This window comes from Macaca fascicularis, chromosome 9, assembly GCF_037993035.2.
Source record: "Macaca fascicularis isolate 582-1 chromosome 9, T2T-MFA8v1.1".
Classification (NCBI taxonomy): domain Eukaryota; kingdom Metazoa; phylum Chordata; class Mammalia; order Primates; family Cercopithecidae; genus Macaca; species Macaca fascicularis.
This window is the reverse complement of record NC_088383.1, coordinates 75,844,899-75,859,601: the sequence shown is the minus strand read 5'-3', so window position 1 is coordinate 75,859,601 and position 14,703 is coordinate 75,844,899. Positions and strand designations below refer to the sequence as shown.

Here is a 14,703-nt window from a genome sequence, read left to right as displayed (position 1 = left end):
TAATAGATCCAGCCCAGCAGAATGGCAGAACCACCTCTTATCCCTCCTCATTCTTCCTCCAGCCAGGCCAGCCCCTCTCAGCCCCCATACTCCAGGCACCAGCCTCACCTCTGTGTTTCCCCCATCTGGTCCACATTCTGTCTGTGCAAATCCACCAGGCCTCCACGGCCCAGTGGCACTCCCACACTCTCTGGGAAACCTCTCTAATTGACTTTGCTGTCCCTCTCGCCCCAGCACGTGGCCTGGTGCCATTTCCCGTGAACATGCTTAGGCTTGCTTGCTTAAAAGATCGATGCCCCACAGTCTCCCCTGCACTCACACCTCCTCTCCCAAACCCTCTCCTCAGCTGCTTCATCTCTTGCTGCTCGTCGGCCAGGTAGCCTTTCTTGTTACCTGTCCCCAGCCTTGGAGAGGGTGAGGGCTGTACGTGTACCCCTTTCACTTTTGGAAGTCACTTAGGGACCTTTGGGCCCAGAGGCTAAGATGGGGTTTCTCCCTTTCAAGGCTGGAGGATGAACTCACCCACCCAGTAGGCCCAGTGCAGGAGCGGGTCAGTCGGCGGGAGGAGGTTAATGTGCATCCACACGGCAGAGCCCCAAGAACGCAGCCTTAATGACCCCTGCCATCGGCGCCTCCCAGGCCACTGGTCAGAGCACTCATACCCTCCCTGCGGGAGGCCTGAGGGGCTGCAGAGAGAGGAGTGAAGCCTTTCCTCTGGTCCTTGGAGGATTGGGAGTTGGCAGGAAGTGGCAGTAAGGGTCCTCCCACCCTGGACATGGATCCTGCCATGTGGGAGGGCCTCAGCGCACCTCAGGCACCGTGGAGGGTATCTGCAATGAGCTCTCCTGCTGTCCCCGTTCACCCCTCAGAGCAGGACAGTGCTTGTGATTCCATGACGAGGAGAGGGAGGCCGGGAGGCCGGCCATGCCTCTCAGGTGGGAAGTGGGCTCCTGACCCACAGCCCTGGCTTGCTCGTCCTGTAAGTCAGGTGGAGGCAGTGCCCTTGGCTCTGAGGTTGGATCAACCTTGGTGCTCAGGGCAGCGGGGTGGTATGTTTGTGTGTTGGGGGGCACACTGACCCCCCACACTGACCGCACCCTGTCCTGTCCTCCAGGCAAAGGCAGCTAAAGAGGCGCAGGAAATGCGGAGGCTGCAGCTGCGGAGCCTGCAGTACCTAGAACGCTATGTCTGCCTGATTCTCTTCAATGCGTACCTCCACCTGGAGAAGGCCGGCTCCTGGCAGAGGCCCTTCAGCACCTGGATGCAGGAGGTGAGGGGAGGCTGAGGCCGAGAGGGCCTCTTTAGCTACCTCCTGCAGATGGAGCTGGGTCACAGCCGTGCTGTGCCCGTGACAGGCGGGAAGAGCTTCCATCCCCCTTTCTGCAGAAGGCTTCTGTTTGGCCAAGAGTTTGTCTGATCTGACTTTGGGTCCCGAGCAGTTTGTCTGCGCCTGGCAGGCAGTTGATGAGTTTGATGAATGAACAGATGAATGAGGAGGAGGGAGGGACAGAGTGGTGGGGGACAGAGCAGGGCAGCCTTTGGGACTGGGACCCTGTAGCACACATCAGCACAGCCACCCTTGCGTGGATGGCGGCTCTGGGCACTTCATGCCCACAATTGTGGTCAGCCCTCACCTGTGCTCTGCGAGGTGGCCCTGCCCCTTTCTCCCTCCAGCCATGGCCTTGTACCAGTGAGCCAACTCCTCCACAGCTGCTGGCCTTAGCACTAACATAGAGGGGATGTGATCCTGTGGGTGCCAGCCCCGAAGGCTGCCGTGGGGACGTGGGGAGACACACAGTGCCGTCTGCTGGAGCCTGTACTAGGCGGGTCTAGCACGGTGTGATTGTTGCTCTCCCATTTTACAGAGACGGAGACTGAGCATAGAGAGGGTGGGTGACTTGTTCAAGGTTGGTATTAGGGCTGACTGATTGGCTCCAGAGCCCACCATATCCTGACCTAAGACACCACCCTCGCTGTCCAGCCTCCTGGATCCTCTCTGTTTGGCCTCCTGGCTCGTCTTCCACTTGGCTGTTTTAGAGGCAGAGCTGCCACCTTGGCACCTCTAGGTCAGAAGAGAGGCCTCCTTCCCTCCTTGGCAAAGCGGCCTGTAATTACTCCTCTTGCCAGGAAGCTGGCCCCTCCAGACCTCACCAGCAGATCCTGGCAGTTCTAATCTGGACTAGAGGCTGGAATTAGCTCCTGGGAAGTGGGTGGGTGGAGAGCAGGGGCTGGTGACCCGGCCAGAGTGGGCACAGGAAGGGTATGGGGACTGAGGCAGGTGTGAGGTGGACTCAGGGCTGTGAAGGAGTGGAGGCAGAGTGGCAGGCTTTGAGGGTGGGCCTCAGGTCGTCAGGTGGAGAAGCATTTGAAATGCCCCCGGTGCATGTGATGTGTGTTGAGTCAGGAGACCTGATGTGGTCACACCAAGGCCATGTCGGGGCCACCCTCTTGAGCAGGCCTGGGCTCAGCTTCCTCTGTGAGCCCCTGGGGAGGGGTGGAGGTGGAAGGGGATGAGGACGCTTCCTGCTTGGTTCTGCTTGGAGAGCGGAAGCTGGGGGAATCTGGGGCTGAGAGGAAGCTTGATCCCCTCCCCAGCTGAATCCCCTACTGGGGGAGGTCAAGGAAGGAGGGCTGCCAGTCCAGGCCGAAGTGTGGGTTCCATCCTCAGGGGACCTCAGCCCCTCTCTCCTGCGGATGAGTGGAGGGTGGCAGTGAGGGTGGCCCCAGGGCCAGAGCGGGACGGACCCATTCCTTTGTTCTAAGTGGAGGCTGCACCCTCCCCACCCCCAGGACGGTGGAGAAAGAAGGGGACTGGTTGTGGATGGTTTGAGTCTGGCGCCAGGGTCTGGGCTGCTGGGCGACAGGCCTGAGCGTCCAGGGGGGCCTTACCTGCCCCTGCATCCGTATTCCTCCTCCAGCCCTCTGCAGGCCCGCTCCTGGGCATCCGTGTTCCTCCTCCAGCCCTCTGCAGGCCCGCTCCTGGGCGTCCATGCGGGAGCATTGAGCCACACAGGGCCCAGCGTGTGCCCGGCCTCCCTTGCTGCTCTCTGCATGGAGCACTCACTGTCTGCCCAGTACTTCTGTACATGTAGAGTCCTCCTCGAGACAGTCCTGTGAGGTAGAGCCTTTTCCTTCCTATGAGGAAACTGAGGCCCAGAGAAGTTAACAGAAGTCAAGGTGCAAACTTGTTCAGGTCACCAAGTTCATGGGCCACAGACTCATCTTCAGAACTCAGTGGCCTGAGTGGCATCCTCCCTCCCCTGAAACACTGCCCCTGCCTCTGCTCTCCTCCCAGGTGGCATCGAAGGCTGGCATCTACGAGATCCTCAACGAGCTGGGATTCCCCGAGCTGGAGAGCGGGGAGGACCAGCCCTTCTCCAGGCTGCGCTACCGGTGGCAGGCGCAGAGCTGCAGCCTCGAGCCCTCCGCCCCCGAGGACTTGCTGTAGGGGGACCTACTCCCTGTCCCCCACCCATAGGGCCCCACGCGGGCCTGGGGTGTCTGAGGTGCTCTTGGCTGGGAGTGGCCCTGAGGGGTGCTGGTCTTGAGGAAATGATTCCCCTGCTTCCTAGAGAGACTGGGCGGAGTTGGGAGCCTTTTTAGAAAGAACTTTTTATAGGACAGGGAGACAGCACAGCCATCTCTTGCAAACCACCAAGGTGTGTGGCTGACCTCCAGGGAGCAGCACTCACTGGAGTGCTCACAAGGTGCACACTCTGCTGTGTGCATCTGCAAACAGGCTGGCGTTTGGCCTCCAAGGAGCTCACTCCCCCAGTTGCCAGACACTGTGGATGTCTTTGTCCTCTTCACCCTGCTCTCAGATTGGCCTGGCAGCCCCTGGCACAGAGCAGACCCGGCCACTGGTAGCTCCCCACTTCCTTACTCCTGCTGCTCTGCCATTGCCGCTCCCCTTCTTGCTGCCCAAGCACTGCCCTCGGGCGTCTCGAAGCCTGAGGTGGGTGGAGGGGACAGTGTTCTGGATAGACCTATTATGTGAAAGGCAGCTTCACCCAGTTTTCTGGACTCTCATGCTCGCATCTCCAACCTGGGAGACTGCAGGAAGAACACCTACCTGGCCTGGTGGGGCTGGCAGGATGGTGGAGGTTTCTCAAGTAGCTGGAGACCTTGGGGAGCCCCTCTCGGGGAGGAAAGAGCTTCCAGGATGCGGACGCAGCACAGTGGAAGAGGCCTGCTCCACTTGCCTGGGAACCTGGGCAGGAGGCACAGAGGAAGCCACGGCCTGGAGCTGCAGGTCCCCCGGCACCTCTCCCTGTCCCAGCAGCCCAGGATGGCCTGGTGCCCCCACCTGCTGCAGCAGGAGCCCCAAGGAGTGCTGGCCAAGGGCGGTTGCTGGGGTGGTCCTCATGGACAGTGAGGTGTGCAGGGGTGCACTGAGGGTGGTGGGAGGGGATCACCTGGGTTCCAGGCTGTCCTTGCCGAGCATCTTTGAGCCTGCCTCCTGGTGGAAGCAGAAAAGGCCAGACCCTGCTGAGTTAGAGGCTGCTGGGATCCACTCTGTCCACACAGCGGGAGGGCTGCTGGGAGCAGGTGGTAGAGAAGTGCCATGTTTGAGTTGAGTCTTGCAGCTCTTCCAGCTGGGGACTGGTGCTTGCTGAAACCCAGGAGCTGAACAGTGAGGAGGCTGTCCACCTTGCTTGGCTCACTGGGACCAGGAAAGCCTGTCTTTGGTTAGGATCGTGTACTTCTGCAGGAAAAAAAGAAAAAAAAAAAAAAAAAAAAGGATGTGCCATTGGTCATGATGTTTGAAAAGAGGAGGAGGCCGAAGTTGTTCCCATTTACCCAGTATTGGAAAATATTTGACCCCCTTGGCTGAATTCTTTTGCAGAACTACTGTATGTCTGTTCACTACCTTTTCAGGTTTATTGTTTTTATTTTTGCATGAATTGAAAGTTTTAATTTCTTTGCAGACAAGGTCTAGATGCGGAGTCAGAGATGGGACTGAATGGGGAGGGATCATTTGTATTCTCATGGTTGGCTCTGACTTTCACCTGAACTGGGACCACTGGCTGATCACATCACCTCTCTGCCTCAGTTTCCCCATATCTGTAAAATGGGAGAATAATACTTGCCTACCTACCTCACAGGGGTGTTGTGAGGATTCATTTGTGATTTTTTTTTTTTTTTGTACAGAGCTTTTAAGCTTTAAAAACAGCTGAATGTGAGTGCACCTGGCTGCTAATGCGTCTCTAGTGTCAGATGTTCTGGAACTGTTACAACAGGCTGGGGTCCCTGCCCCTTCAGAGTAAGGGTGGGCGGGCAGAGTGGGTCAAGAGCACCTGCTCTTGGCACTTCCAGCTCTAGAGTGGTCGGGTTTTTGCAGACACGCCTTCCCAGTTATGCCTCACCCTCTTAAACTGGATGTCAGACTGAGCTCCTCCTTGAAGAAAGCAAAGGAACCGGTGAATTCTCGCTAATGTATGAAGGACTACTGCATCTAGGGAAACGGTATAGAGCAAAGTGGAATTGGGGGCCTGTGAAGAAACGTGGATCTCAGCCTCCACTTTCTCCCCTAGCCCGTGTGGACCCCATTGGACCCCTTCGGGCGCCTGGTTGATTGAACACACCTCACCCCTGGTTGAATGCTGGCATTTAAAGAGGCAGTGGGGAGGGTGGGGTAGAGAGAGCACTGACTCCAGGCCTCTCCCCCGGCGCTTGCAGGGTTAGGGGAACAAGGTTGTAGTTCTGAGGTCAGCTGGGGGGGCAGAACGGAACCGAGAGCCCCCACCACCCCTAGAGCTGGTGCTCTCCTCAGACTAGGAGAGAAGGTCCCGGGGATTCGTCCCCAGCCCAGCAGGGTATGGAAGTTGTCTTCTCTGGGTCCTAGAATGCTCTGTGTGGCTTCCAGACACCAGTGTAGAGCTGTGTACACCGGAGTGGGGGAGGGTGGGAGTGGGGTGGCTCTGCAGTTCTCTCCCTGGGATGTGGGGAGGGGCTGGGTGGAGACACACAGGAGTGAGTGGGTGTGCCTGTGTGTGTCCCGAAGTTGCCCTGGGCCTGCTCTAGCCTGTGGGAGGGCGCTTAGCAATGACATGAGTGGCACTGACCCACATTTCAGTGGCTCCTGCTGGTCAGCATCGTCTCAGCCCTCTTGTTAAATGAGTGAACCCAGCCCAGCAAAGGAGCAATCAGCAGAGTTAGGGAGCCTGCCGAATGGGAGACGGCATTTGCAAACCATCCATCTGATAAGGGGTTAATATCCCAAATCCAAAGGAAACCCAAACAATACAATAGTAAAAAAGTAACTCAAAAGAACACACATAAATGACCCACAGGCATGTGAAAGAAATGTTCAGTATCACTAATCACCAGGGAAAGGCCACTGGAAACCACCTCACACCTGTTAGGATGGCTGTAGGAAAAGATGGAAGAGAAGTGTTGGCGAGGATGTGGAGACAGGTAACCCTCGCACCCTGTTGGTGGCATTGTCGGTTAGTACACACGTTCTGGAAGACACTGGGGGGGTTCCTCAGAAAACCAAAAATAGGACTATGTATGATCCAGCCATCCCACTCCTGGGTACACATGCAAAGGAAATGGAATCTGTGTCAGAGAGGTGTCTGCACCCCATGTTCACTGCAGCGCTATTCACAGTAGCGAGACATTCGACCAGTGTGTCCATCAGTGGATGAATGGATAAAAAAAATGTGGTCTGTATACAATGGGACACTATTCTGCCTTTAAAAAGGAAATCCTGGCCAGGCGCAATGGCTCGCGCCTTTAATAATCCCAGCACTTCTGGAGGCCGAGGTGAGTGGATCACTTGAGGTCAGGAGTTCGAGAGCAACCTGCTCAATATGGTGAAACCCCGTCTCCACTTAAAATACAAAAATTAGCCAGATGTGGCGAGCGCCTGTAATCCCAGCTACTCAGGAGGCTGAGGCAGGAGAATCGCTTGAACCCGGGAGGTGGAGGTTGCAGTGAGCTGAGATCGCGCCATTGCACTCCAGCCTGGGCCATGGAGCAAAACTCAGTCTCAAAAAAAGAAAGAAATCCTGTCATTTGTGACAACACGAGTGAACCTGGGGAACACTATCCTAAGTGAAATAAGCCAGGCACAAAAAGACAAATATCACATGATCCCATATGTGGAGTCTAAAAAAATCCAACTCAGAGTAAAATGGTGGTTACCAGACGCTGGGGTGGAATGGGGTGAGGTTGGAGAGATGTTGGTCAAAGATCACAACATTTCAGTTAAGAGTAAGATCAAGGGATCTATTGTATATCATGTTTCCTACAGTTGATAACAGTGTTGTGTATTTGAAATTTGCTGAGAGTAGATTTTAAGTGTTCTCGTAACTTGGTAGCTATGTGTCACCAAATGATAAGTGTGAGGTAAGGCGCATGTTAAATATCCTGATTTAGCCACTTCACAATGTATATATACCACAAGACATCCTTTTATACACCATAAACATATACAACTTTTACTTATCAGCTCATTTTAAGAAAGTACCATTTAGTCTGATATTTCCTCTGTGTTAATCTAAACTAGCAATTTTTTTCTTTTTTTTTTCTTTTTTTCTTTTTTTCTTTTTTTTAAAGACAAAGTCTTTTTCTGTTGCCCAGGCTGGAGTCCAGTGGCGCGATCTCGGCTCACTGCAACCTTCGCCTCCTGGGTTCAAGCGATTCTCCTGCCTCAGCCTCCCAAGTAGCTGGGATTTTAGGCATGCACCACCACGCCCAGCTAATTTTTGCATTTTTAATAGAGACAAGGTTTCGCCATGTTGGCCAGACTGGTCTCAAACTCCTGAACTCAGGTGATCCACCTGCCTTGGCCTCCCAAAGTGCTGGGATTACAGGCATCAGCCACTGTGCCCGGCCACTAGTGATGTTTTGTTACATCCTTTGTTATGTCTCTTTCTTAAATACCAGTACATATTGCTGAATTATATAATAAAAAATGAATTAATACACATCTAACCTTTAGGACAGTGCCTGACAGTGCTTGTGAGTATACAATCAGTTTTAGCTGACTTTGCCCAGTCTCTCTCTCCAAGCCCTGTGAGTGCTCAGGAGTCCCCCATTGACCTACACATGTGGTCACTGTCATGTGGCATCCTCACTGCTTCCAGGGTTTCAGACAACCCTGACCCCACCCCCACCCCCATTTCAGGTGCCCATGCTGGGCGGTGTCAGGTGGGACGAGACCTTGGGTCTGTGCCTACTTTCAACCAAGGATTTGCGCAGGTCCCTGGTTGAGCCTCCACCCTGTCTTCCCTGCTGCCCTGGTGGAGACCCGGTACCCCAGCTAGCAGCCTTGATATGCCTGGCTCCCACTCCCTTAAGACATGTTCTTTCCTGGAAGCCCCTCAATCTTCTGGGGGTCCTGTCACACCAGTTTGCCCAGACTAGGCGGGCATCAGCTGGGTCCACCCGGGACACACACCCCTGAGCGTGGTGTTGAGTGCCCTTAGTGTTCTGTGTATAAGGGGACTTGTGCAAGGGGGAGGTCTGTGCATATGGGCTGTGGGCAGTGATGCAGCAGATCACTGCAAAATTGGGCATCTACACAAAGTAGGCACCATGCCAGGCACCATGGAGCTGTGGACAGGGACAGCCTGCCTTCCAGGAGCTGGTGGCATTGCAGGGACAATAGAGAATGAACAAATCATTTTCGCCAGGTGTGAGAGCTAGGGCAGGGCAGGGTTTGAACAGTGGCAGTGTGATAGGCCAGAACCAGCCAGGACCCCACTTCCCTCTCTTCCGGAGTTTCTTTTTTTTTTTTTTTTTGAGACTGAGTCTGGCTCTGTCGCCCAGGCTGGAGTGCAGTGGCCGGATCTCAGCTCACTGCAAGCTCCGCCTCCCGGGTTTACGCCATTCTCCTGCCTCAGCCTCCGGAGTAGCTGGGACCACAGGCGGCCGCCACCTCGCCCGGCTAGTTTTTTGTATTTTTTAGTAGAGACGGGGTTTCACCGTGTTAGCCAGGATGGTCTCGATCTCCTGACCTTGTGATCTGCCCGTCTCAGCCTCCCAAAGTGCTGGGATTACAGGCTTGAGCCACCGCGCCCGGCTTCTTCCGGAGTTTCTAGAACAAGGAACCAGCAATGCTGTGGACCGAGGGGGAGCCGAGGGCCTTTGGTGTTGGGTGGGACCACCACACCCCAAAACCATATAGCACTGAAGGTCTGAGCTCTTCACAATCTCTGCACCTTCCCTCCCATCCTTTAGCCAGTCTTCAGATCTGGCCAGACCCTGAGAAGGGCCCATCCACAAAAGGCCTTTGGTTTCTCTACTTGTCACAAGAACTGGTTTTGGATGAACAGGAAGAATGAAGCTGCCCACTGGCCATCGCCTGCCTGGTCCTTTCCTGTGGTGTTCAGTAAAGAAACCTCAAACTGTATCTGCAGAATTGGCACACATGTATTGTAACTGGTTTTCTCTTACAAAAAGCTGTTCATCCTTTATTCACCCAAGTACAGTGTAACCATCCACTAGTTGTGAAAATTCAGCCAGTATCTTTATCTCCCTCCCTGTTCTCACTCCTACTCCCTGGGCTCTGGTTTTAAAAGGTATCATTGTGACCCATGCAGCCCCGTGGGTGTTTGGGCCTTTCTCCTCTCTGTGCTGTCCCAGGCTGTGTGGCATCCCCGCCTGCTTCTCTGGCCACCTAATACTATGTGCTACACACACCCCTCCCTGCTCAGCCAGCAAGCGTGGTTTCAGCATCCATCCCCACAGTGAAGTAGTTCAAAAGAGCTTGGGTAAATCACACTGCCTCTCTGAGACACAATGTCCTCAACTGTAAGTGGGATTAAAATGCTTATTTTGGGCCAGATGTGGTGGCTCATGCCTGTAATCCCAGCACTTTGGGAGGCCGAGGTCGGTGAATCACCTAAGGTCAAGAGTTCAAGGCCAGCCTGGACAACATGGTGAAACCCTATCTCTACTAAAACTACAAAAATTAGCTGGGCATGGTGGTGGGCGCCTGTAATCCCTGCTACTCAGGAGGTTGAGGCAGGAGAATCACTTGAACCTGGGAGGCAGAGGTTGCAGTGAGTGAAGATCATGCCACTGCACTCCAGCCTGGGCGACAGAGTGAGACTCCATCTCAAAAAAAAGAAAGAAAGAAGAAAGAGAGAGAGAAAGAAAGAAAAGAAAGAAAAAGAAAGAAAAAAAGAAAGGAAAGAAAAAGAGAAAGAGAAAGAAAGAAAATGCTTATTTTGTAGGGTAAGTGGAAGGATGGAAGGATCAGAGTTTATGGCTGTGAAGTTCCTATTGCTGAGCCTTAGGCACAGCAGGTGCTCACGGCAGAAATTATCTTGTTCTGTAGGGTATGTTATTAGGAGTCCTGCAGCAGAAGAGTCCAGCTGAGGAGTATCTGAGTTAGTGGTATGGAAGTGACATTACTCATGACTGATGGCAGGGGTCAGGGGCAGAGGGCACCACTGGCTCTCAGAATGCAGCACCTCAGCTCAGCTGTCCTCTGGCATTAGAGGAGCCAGTAAGAGGGATGAAGGCATTTCTTAGTATTTCTTGAGGGAAGCCATGCAGAATTATCCAATGATGAGAGCAGAGGTGGGGTTGGTGGGCCAGGGAGAGTCATTGGGAAGGTTAACTTGGTGGTTTCCCAGAGGAAGCCAACAGCAGGAGAATGCTTGGCACATCGGGCCTGGGAGAGTGTAGCCGGCATTTCCATAAATGTGTTGCAGTTGGGTTAGGGCAGACGACCTGGCTTCCAGAAAACCTGCCTCCTTTGCATTGCCCAGGACAGCAGGTTTGGGACAGGAAGCTCCAGACTGACTTTAATTCTAGAGCTTGCTGAGGACCTTGGCCAGTCACTGCCTTCTCTGGATGGTGTCCCTTCCTTTGCAATAGCAGACTGATCCTTGCCCCTCTTGCCTCTAGGCAGCCTAAGGGAAAAGGAGAAAAAGCACTTCTCCCTTTCCACCTTGGCCTAAAGGAGGGCAGGGCAGATGCCAGGGTCTGTTGGGCACTGACTGTGTGCTGAGGCCTGCGCTAAGTTCTTTACACACAACATTGAAAACGGGCTGATTCCATCAGGTCTACCTACCCTGCTTGCTTTGGCTTGCTTCTTTTATTCTCCCCCCCAAGCTTTTTCTATGAAGTTGAAGGCCATGGTAGCTGAAGGCCTCGCCGCTGAACACTGGAACTTAATCGTCACTGGCTACTTTATAGATAACATTCCTGGGTCACCATGGTAATGTTCACTTCAGTTGTTTTTTAGGAACTTGGCCAGCGCCTGTCCAGTTCAAACTAGCTGAGACCCCGATCCTTCACCCGAGACTGCCCAAGTGCCCAAGGGGTGGCCTTTTGATGTCAGAGGGCTGACAACTCCACCCTCAGATCATGCAAATGCTGCCATTTTTGTTCATGCACCCTATGAAGTGCCTTGAAGCCTGACTACCCTTGCTCAGGAGGAACCTGTGACTTCATTTTTTCCCAATGCCCGTCACCTTTCCCCATGATTTAGAACATCCCACTTCCCCTACCTGTAAATATCCATAACCTTTATCCTCAGGGGTTGGGTGGGGGTGGTTTTCAGAGCTGTTCTCTTACCTCCTCATGTATTGCTCTTGCAAATAAATCTTTCTCTTTTGCAAAACCCATGTCATCATGATTTATTCACTGTGCAGAGGCAGAATGCACCTGGACCTGGCCAATCTTACTTACAATTTTTGTATTTTTAGTAGAGGCAGTTTTCACCATGTTGGCCAGGCTGGTTTCGAACTCCTGACCTCAAATGATCCATCCAGCTCCAGCTCAGCCTCCTAAAGTGCTGAGATTACAGGCATATGCCACTGCGCCCAGCCCATTTGATGAGTTTTTGCAAATGCATACACCTGTGTAATTCAAACCTCTAGCAAGATATATAGACTTGCACTGGGGTTTTTAATGTTAAAACTTACAACAATACTTCAAATAATGTCTTCAAACACAAATCTTTGTGCAGGTAATAATTAGACCCCTTTGGGTGACATGTTACAGAAAATAGCCCCAGCTAGCTTAAGCAAAGAGGGAGAGTGTAAAAAATATGACTGCCGGGCGTGGTGGCTCACACCTGTAATCCCAGCACTTTGAGAGGCTGAGGTGGGTGGAATCACGAGGTCAGGAGTTCAAGACCAACCTGGCCAAGATGGTGAAACCCTGTCTCTACTAAAAACATAAAAATTAGTGCCAGGCACCTGTAATCCCAGCTACTCGGGACACTGAGGCAGGAGAATCGCTTGAACCTGGGCAGTAGAGGTTGCAGTGAGCTGAGATTGCACCACTGCACTCCAACCTGGGTGAAAGAGAGAGACTCTTATCTCAAAAAAATATATAGATAGATATATGTGTAAATATATATATGTAAATATATATGTAAATATATATGTAAATATATATATGTAAATATATATATGAAACCATTAGAGGGCCCTGGCAGGAATGCAGCAGGGACTGGGACTAGGAGGCTGCCCAGGGAGCCCTGGAAGCTCCCTCTGTGTCCTCCATAGGGGTGCACCACTCACTTCTCCCCTCAGGACAACCTGCTGCTGCTGCAGAGAGAACAGTTGGACCACCTTCCAGCAATTGCACCTCTGGATGCAACACAGTGTTCGTGCCAAGGCCCTGGTCCCCCATCTAGCACACTCCACCCACAGGCTGCTAACTGAGCAGGGCAGGGATATAGAGCTGGCTGTGTCTGCCCCTCCATCCTGCAGCCTGGCTGGGAGCCTCCCCTTTGGTCTGACCAAGAGTTGCCCAGAGCTACTCTGCAGTGTAAGGCTTGTTGTGTCTACTGAGGAAGGATGAGGTTCATACATATTTGGAAAGGAGAGCTTTATTTCTCATAAAGGGTTGCTGCCTGCTGGGTAGTCATTCTGACGGGCTGGGAAACGTAGCCTCTGGCCAGAAGCCAGAAACAGACACTTCAAAGGTGGGGAGAACAAGACAGGGATTTATGCTGAACAGGGTGTCCAGATACACATATTCAACAGGTTATAGGAGCAGCAATAAATATTCACAAAGGGGAGGCAAGGGCATTCGTAGTAAGGTAACATGCATGTAACATGTGTCCCAGGTTCACTATGGGGTGGAGACCTAACATTTAAATGTATTACAGTTAGGCCCTCTACATTAAAAAGGGAAGCAGAGGACATGAAGGCCCTCTGGGTGCAGCTTCTGTAGACTGGCCAGAACCACTCTGTGGTCAGTGGCTTTTTTTTTTTTTTTTTTTAATCAGGAAGGAATGCTTAGTGGTTGTGTGTCAAGCTGCAAAAGGGGAGGGGCTGTGTTAGGCAGTTGGTTGGTTCCAGTGTGAAGCAGTGGTTTCTGTTTAACCCTTACAGAAGAAAGCCTAATGGTTAGCGAGGGAGGGGGCATAATGAGGCCTGTCCAACCTCATGTTCTATCATGGCCGGGAATTCCATTTTTAAGGTTTCTTGGGGGTCCCCTAGGCCAAGAAGTGGTCCATTTGGTCAGTTGAGGGGCTTAGAATTTTATTTTATTTCTCTGGCTCTTCTTTGCCTCTCTCTTTTTGTGGGTGTTAGACCCACACTGTGGTCTGAAGGCCCTTCCTGCTGCCTTCCATTTCCTCCTTTGTTCTTCACAGGTGTTTCCCCAGATAGCTTTCTTGCACAGACCAGAACAACCCACCCTCCACCTTGTCTCAACCTCTCTGGGCACCTGCTTTGTCTCTGAAGGCCAGCACTGCTGTGACACTCCTGCTTGGTGAAAATGACCACCCTGGTTTCCAGCTTCACATGGTACAGTTCCAGCAGACTAAGAGCTGGTTCTTGCCCTGCCCTTCTATGCCATCTCAAGAGAGGGAGCAGTCCTGTCCATGATGGTGGCCATGGGTCAGGGAACTGTTGCTCAATCTTCCCTGTGGATGGAGGATGCTGTAGCCGTCTGGGTTGGTGCCTCCAAATCTGTGGATGGAAGTGCAAACCTCTGGTTATCTCCTAAATGAAGGGAAGCTTCATTTTGAAGGCTTTCCACATGTACCTTCAGTTTGTCGTTTAGAAATGCCCTGTTTCAGAGTCTCAGCTATCAGTGAGTGGCATGCTCATTCCCAGCCTTGCTAGCACTGCCTACAGTTTTATGACTCAGAATATAATCTCATATTTGTTTAATTTTATTTCTTTTTAACTAATAGTGAAGGTGGATTTTTTTTTCATGTGTATTGGCCTTTTTTTTTTTTCTTTTATGAATTGTTTATGTCCTTTGCTGACTTTTTCGTTTAGGTGTTTGTTTGCCTGCCTGCCTTCCTTCCTTCCTTCTTTCTTTCATCTTCTTTCCCTCCCTTCCCTCCTTCCTTCCTTCCTTTCCTTTCTTTCTTTCTTTTTCTTTTTCTTTCTCTTTCTTCTTTCTCCTTTCTTGCTTGCTTTCCTTCCTCTCTCTTTCTCTTTCTTTCTTTCTTCCTCTTTCTTCTTTTTCTTTCTCCTTTCTTGCTTGCTTTCCTTCCTTTCTCTTCCTTTTCTTCCTTTCCTTCTTTCTTTCTTTCTTTCTTTCTTTCTTTCTTTCTTTCTTTCTTTCTTTCTTTCTTTCTTTCTTTCTTTCTTTCTTTCTCCCTTTCTTCTCCCTTTCTCCCTTTCTCTTTCTCCTTCTTTTCTTTTCTTTTTCTTTTTTAAATTCTGTGCTGCTTCTGGGACAGATTCTTACTTTGTCACCCAGGCTAGAGTGCAGTGGTGCAATCATAACTCACTGAACCCTCAAACTCCTAGGCTCAAGTGATCCTTC

At 52.0% G+C, this 14,703-nt stretch overlaps 2 protein-coding genes across 24 annotated transcripts in view; both read left to right on the top strand.

Annotated features, from left to right (window-relative positions):
• PALD1 (phosphatase domain containing paladin 1) overlaps positions 1 to 14,703 on the top strand; it is a 142,023-nt gene that overhangs the window by 105,068 nt on the left and 22,252 nt on the right. For 11 of the 23 annotated variants that reach the window (XR_012417840.1, XR_012417839.1, XM_074001891.1 and 8 more), the window contains 2 exons: positions 1,115 to 1,270; positions 3,296 to 5,188. The exons of 1 other annotated variant lie outside the window; for it this stretch is intronic. Coding sequence is in view for 18 of the 22 variants with exons in the window: in XM_074001891.1 (XP_073857992.1) it covers positions 1,115 to 1,270; positions 3,296 to 3,448 (309 nt within the window). In the remaining 4 variants the exon portion in view is untranslated. Of the gene's footprint in view, positions 1 to 1,114; positions 1,271 to 3,295; positions 5,189 to 13,573; positions 14,652 to 14,703 lie in introns of those variants that run through there. 11 more of the 23 variants (XM_074001900.1, XM_074001893.1, XM_074001894.1 and 8 more) reach the window with 5 other exon arrangements.
• LOC107130843 (uncharacterized) lies at positions 3,792 to 5,188 on the top strand. Its single transcript, XM_015456235.3, has one exon. It carries the CDS (start codon positions 3,792 to 3,794, stop codon positions 4,575 to 4,577), a length of 786 nt encoding a protein of 261 aa, XP_015311721.3. The 3' UTR covers positions 4,578 to 5,188.

Coding starts and splice junctions, on each gene's coding strand:
- LOC107130843 (XM_015456235.3), top strand. CDS start 3,792: ATGTCTTTGTCCTCTTCACCCTGCTCTCAGATTGGCCTGGCAGCCCCT.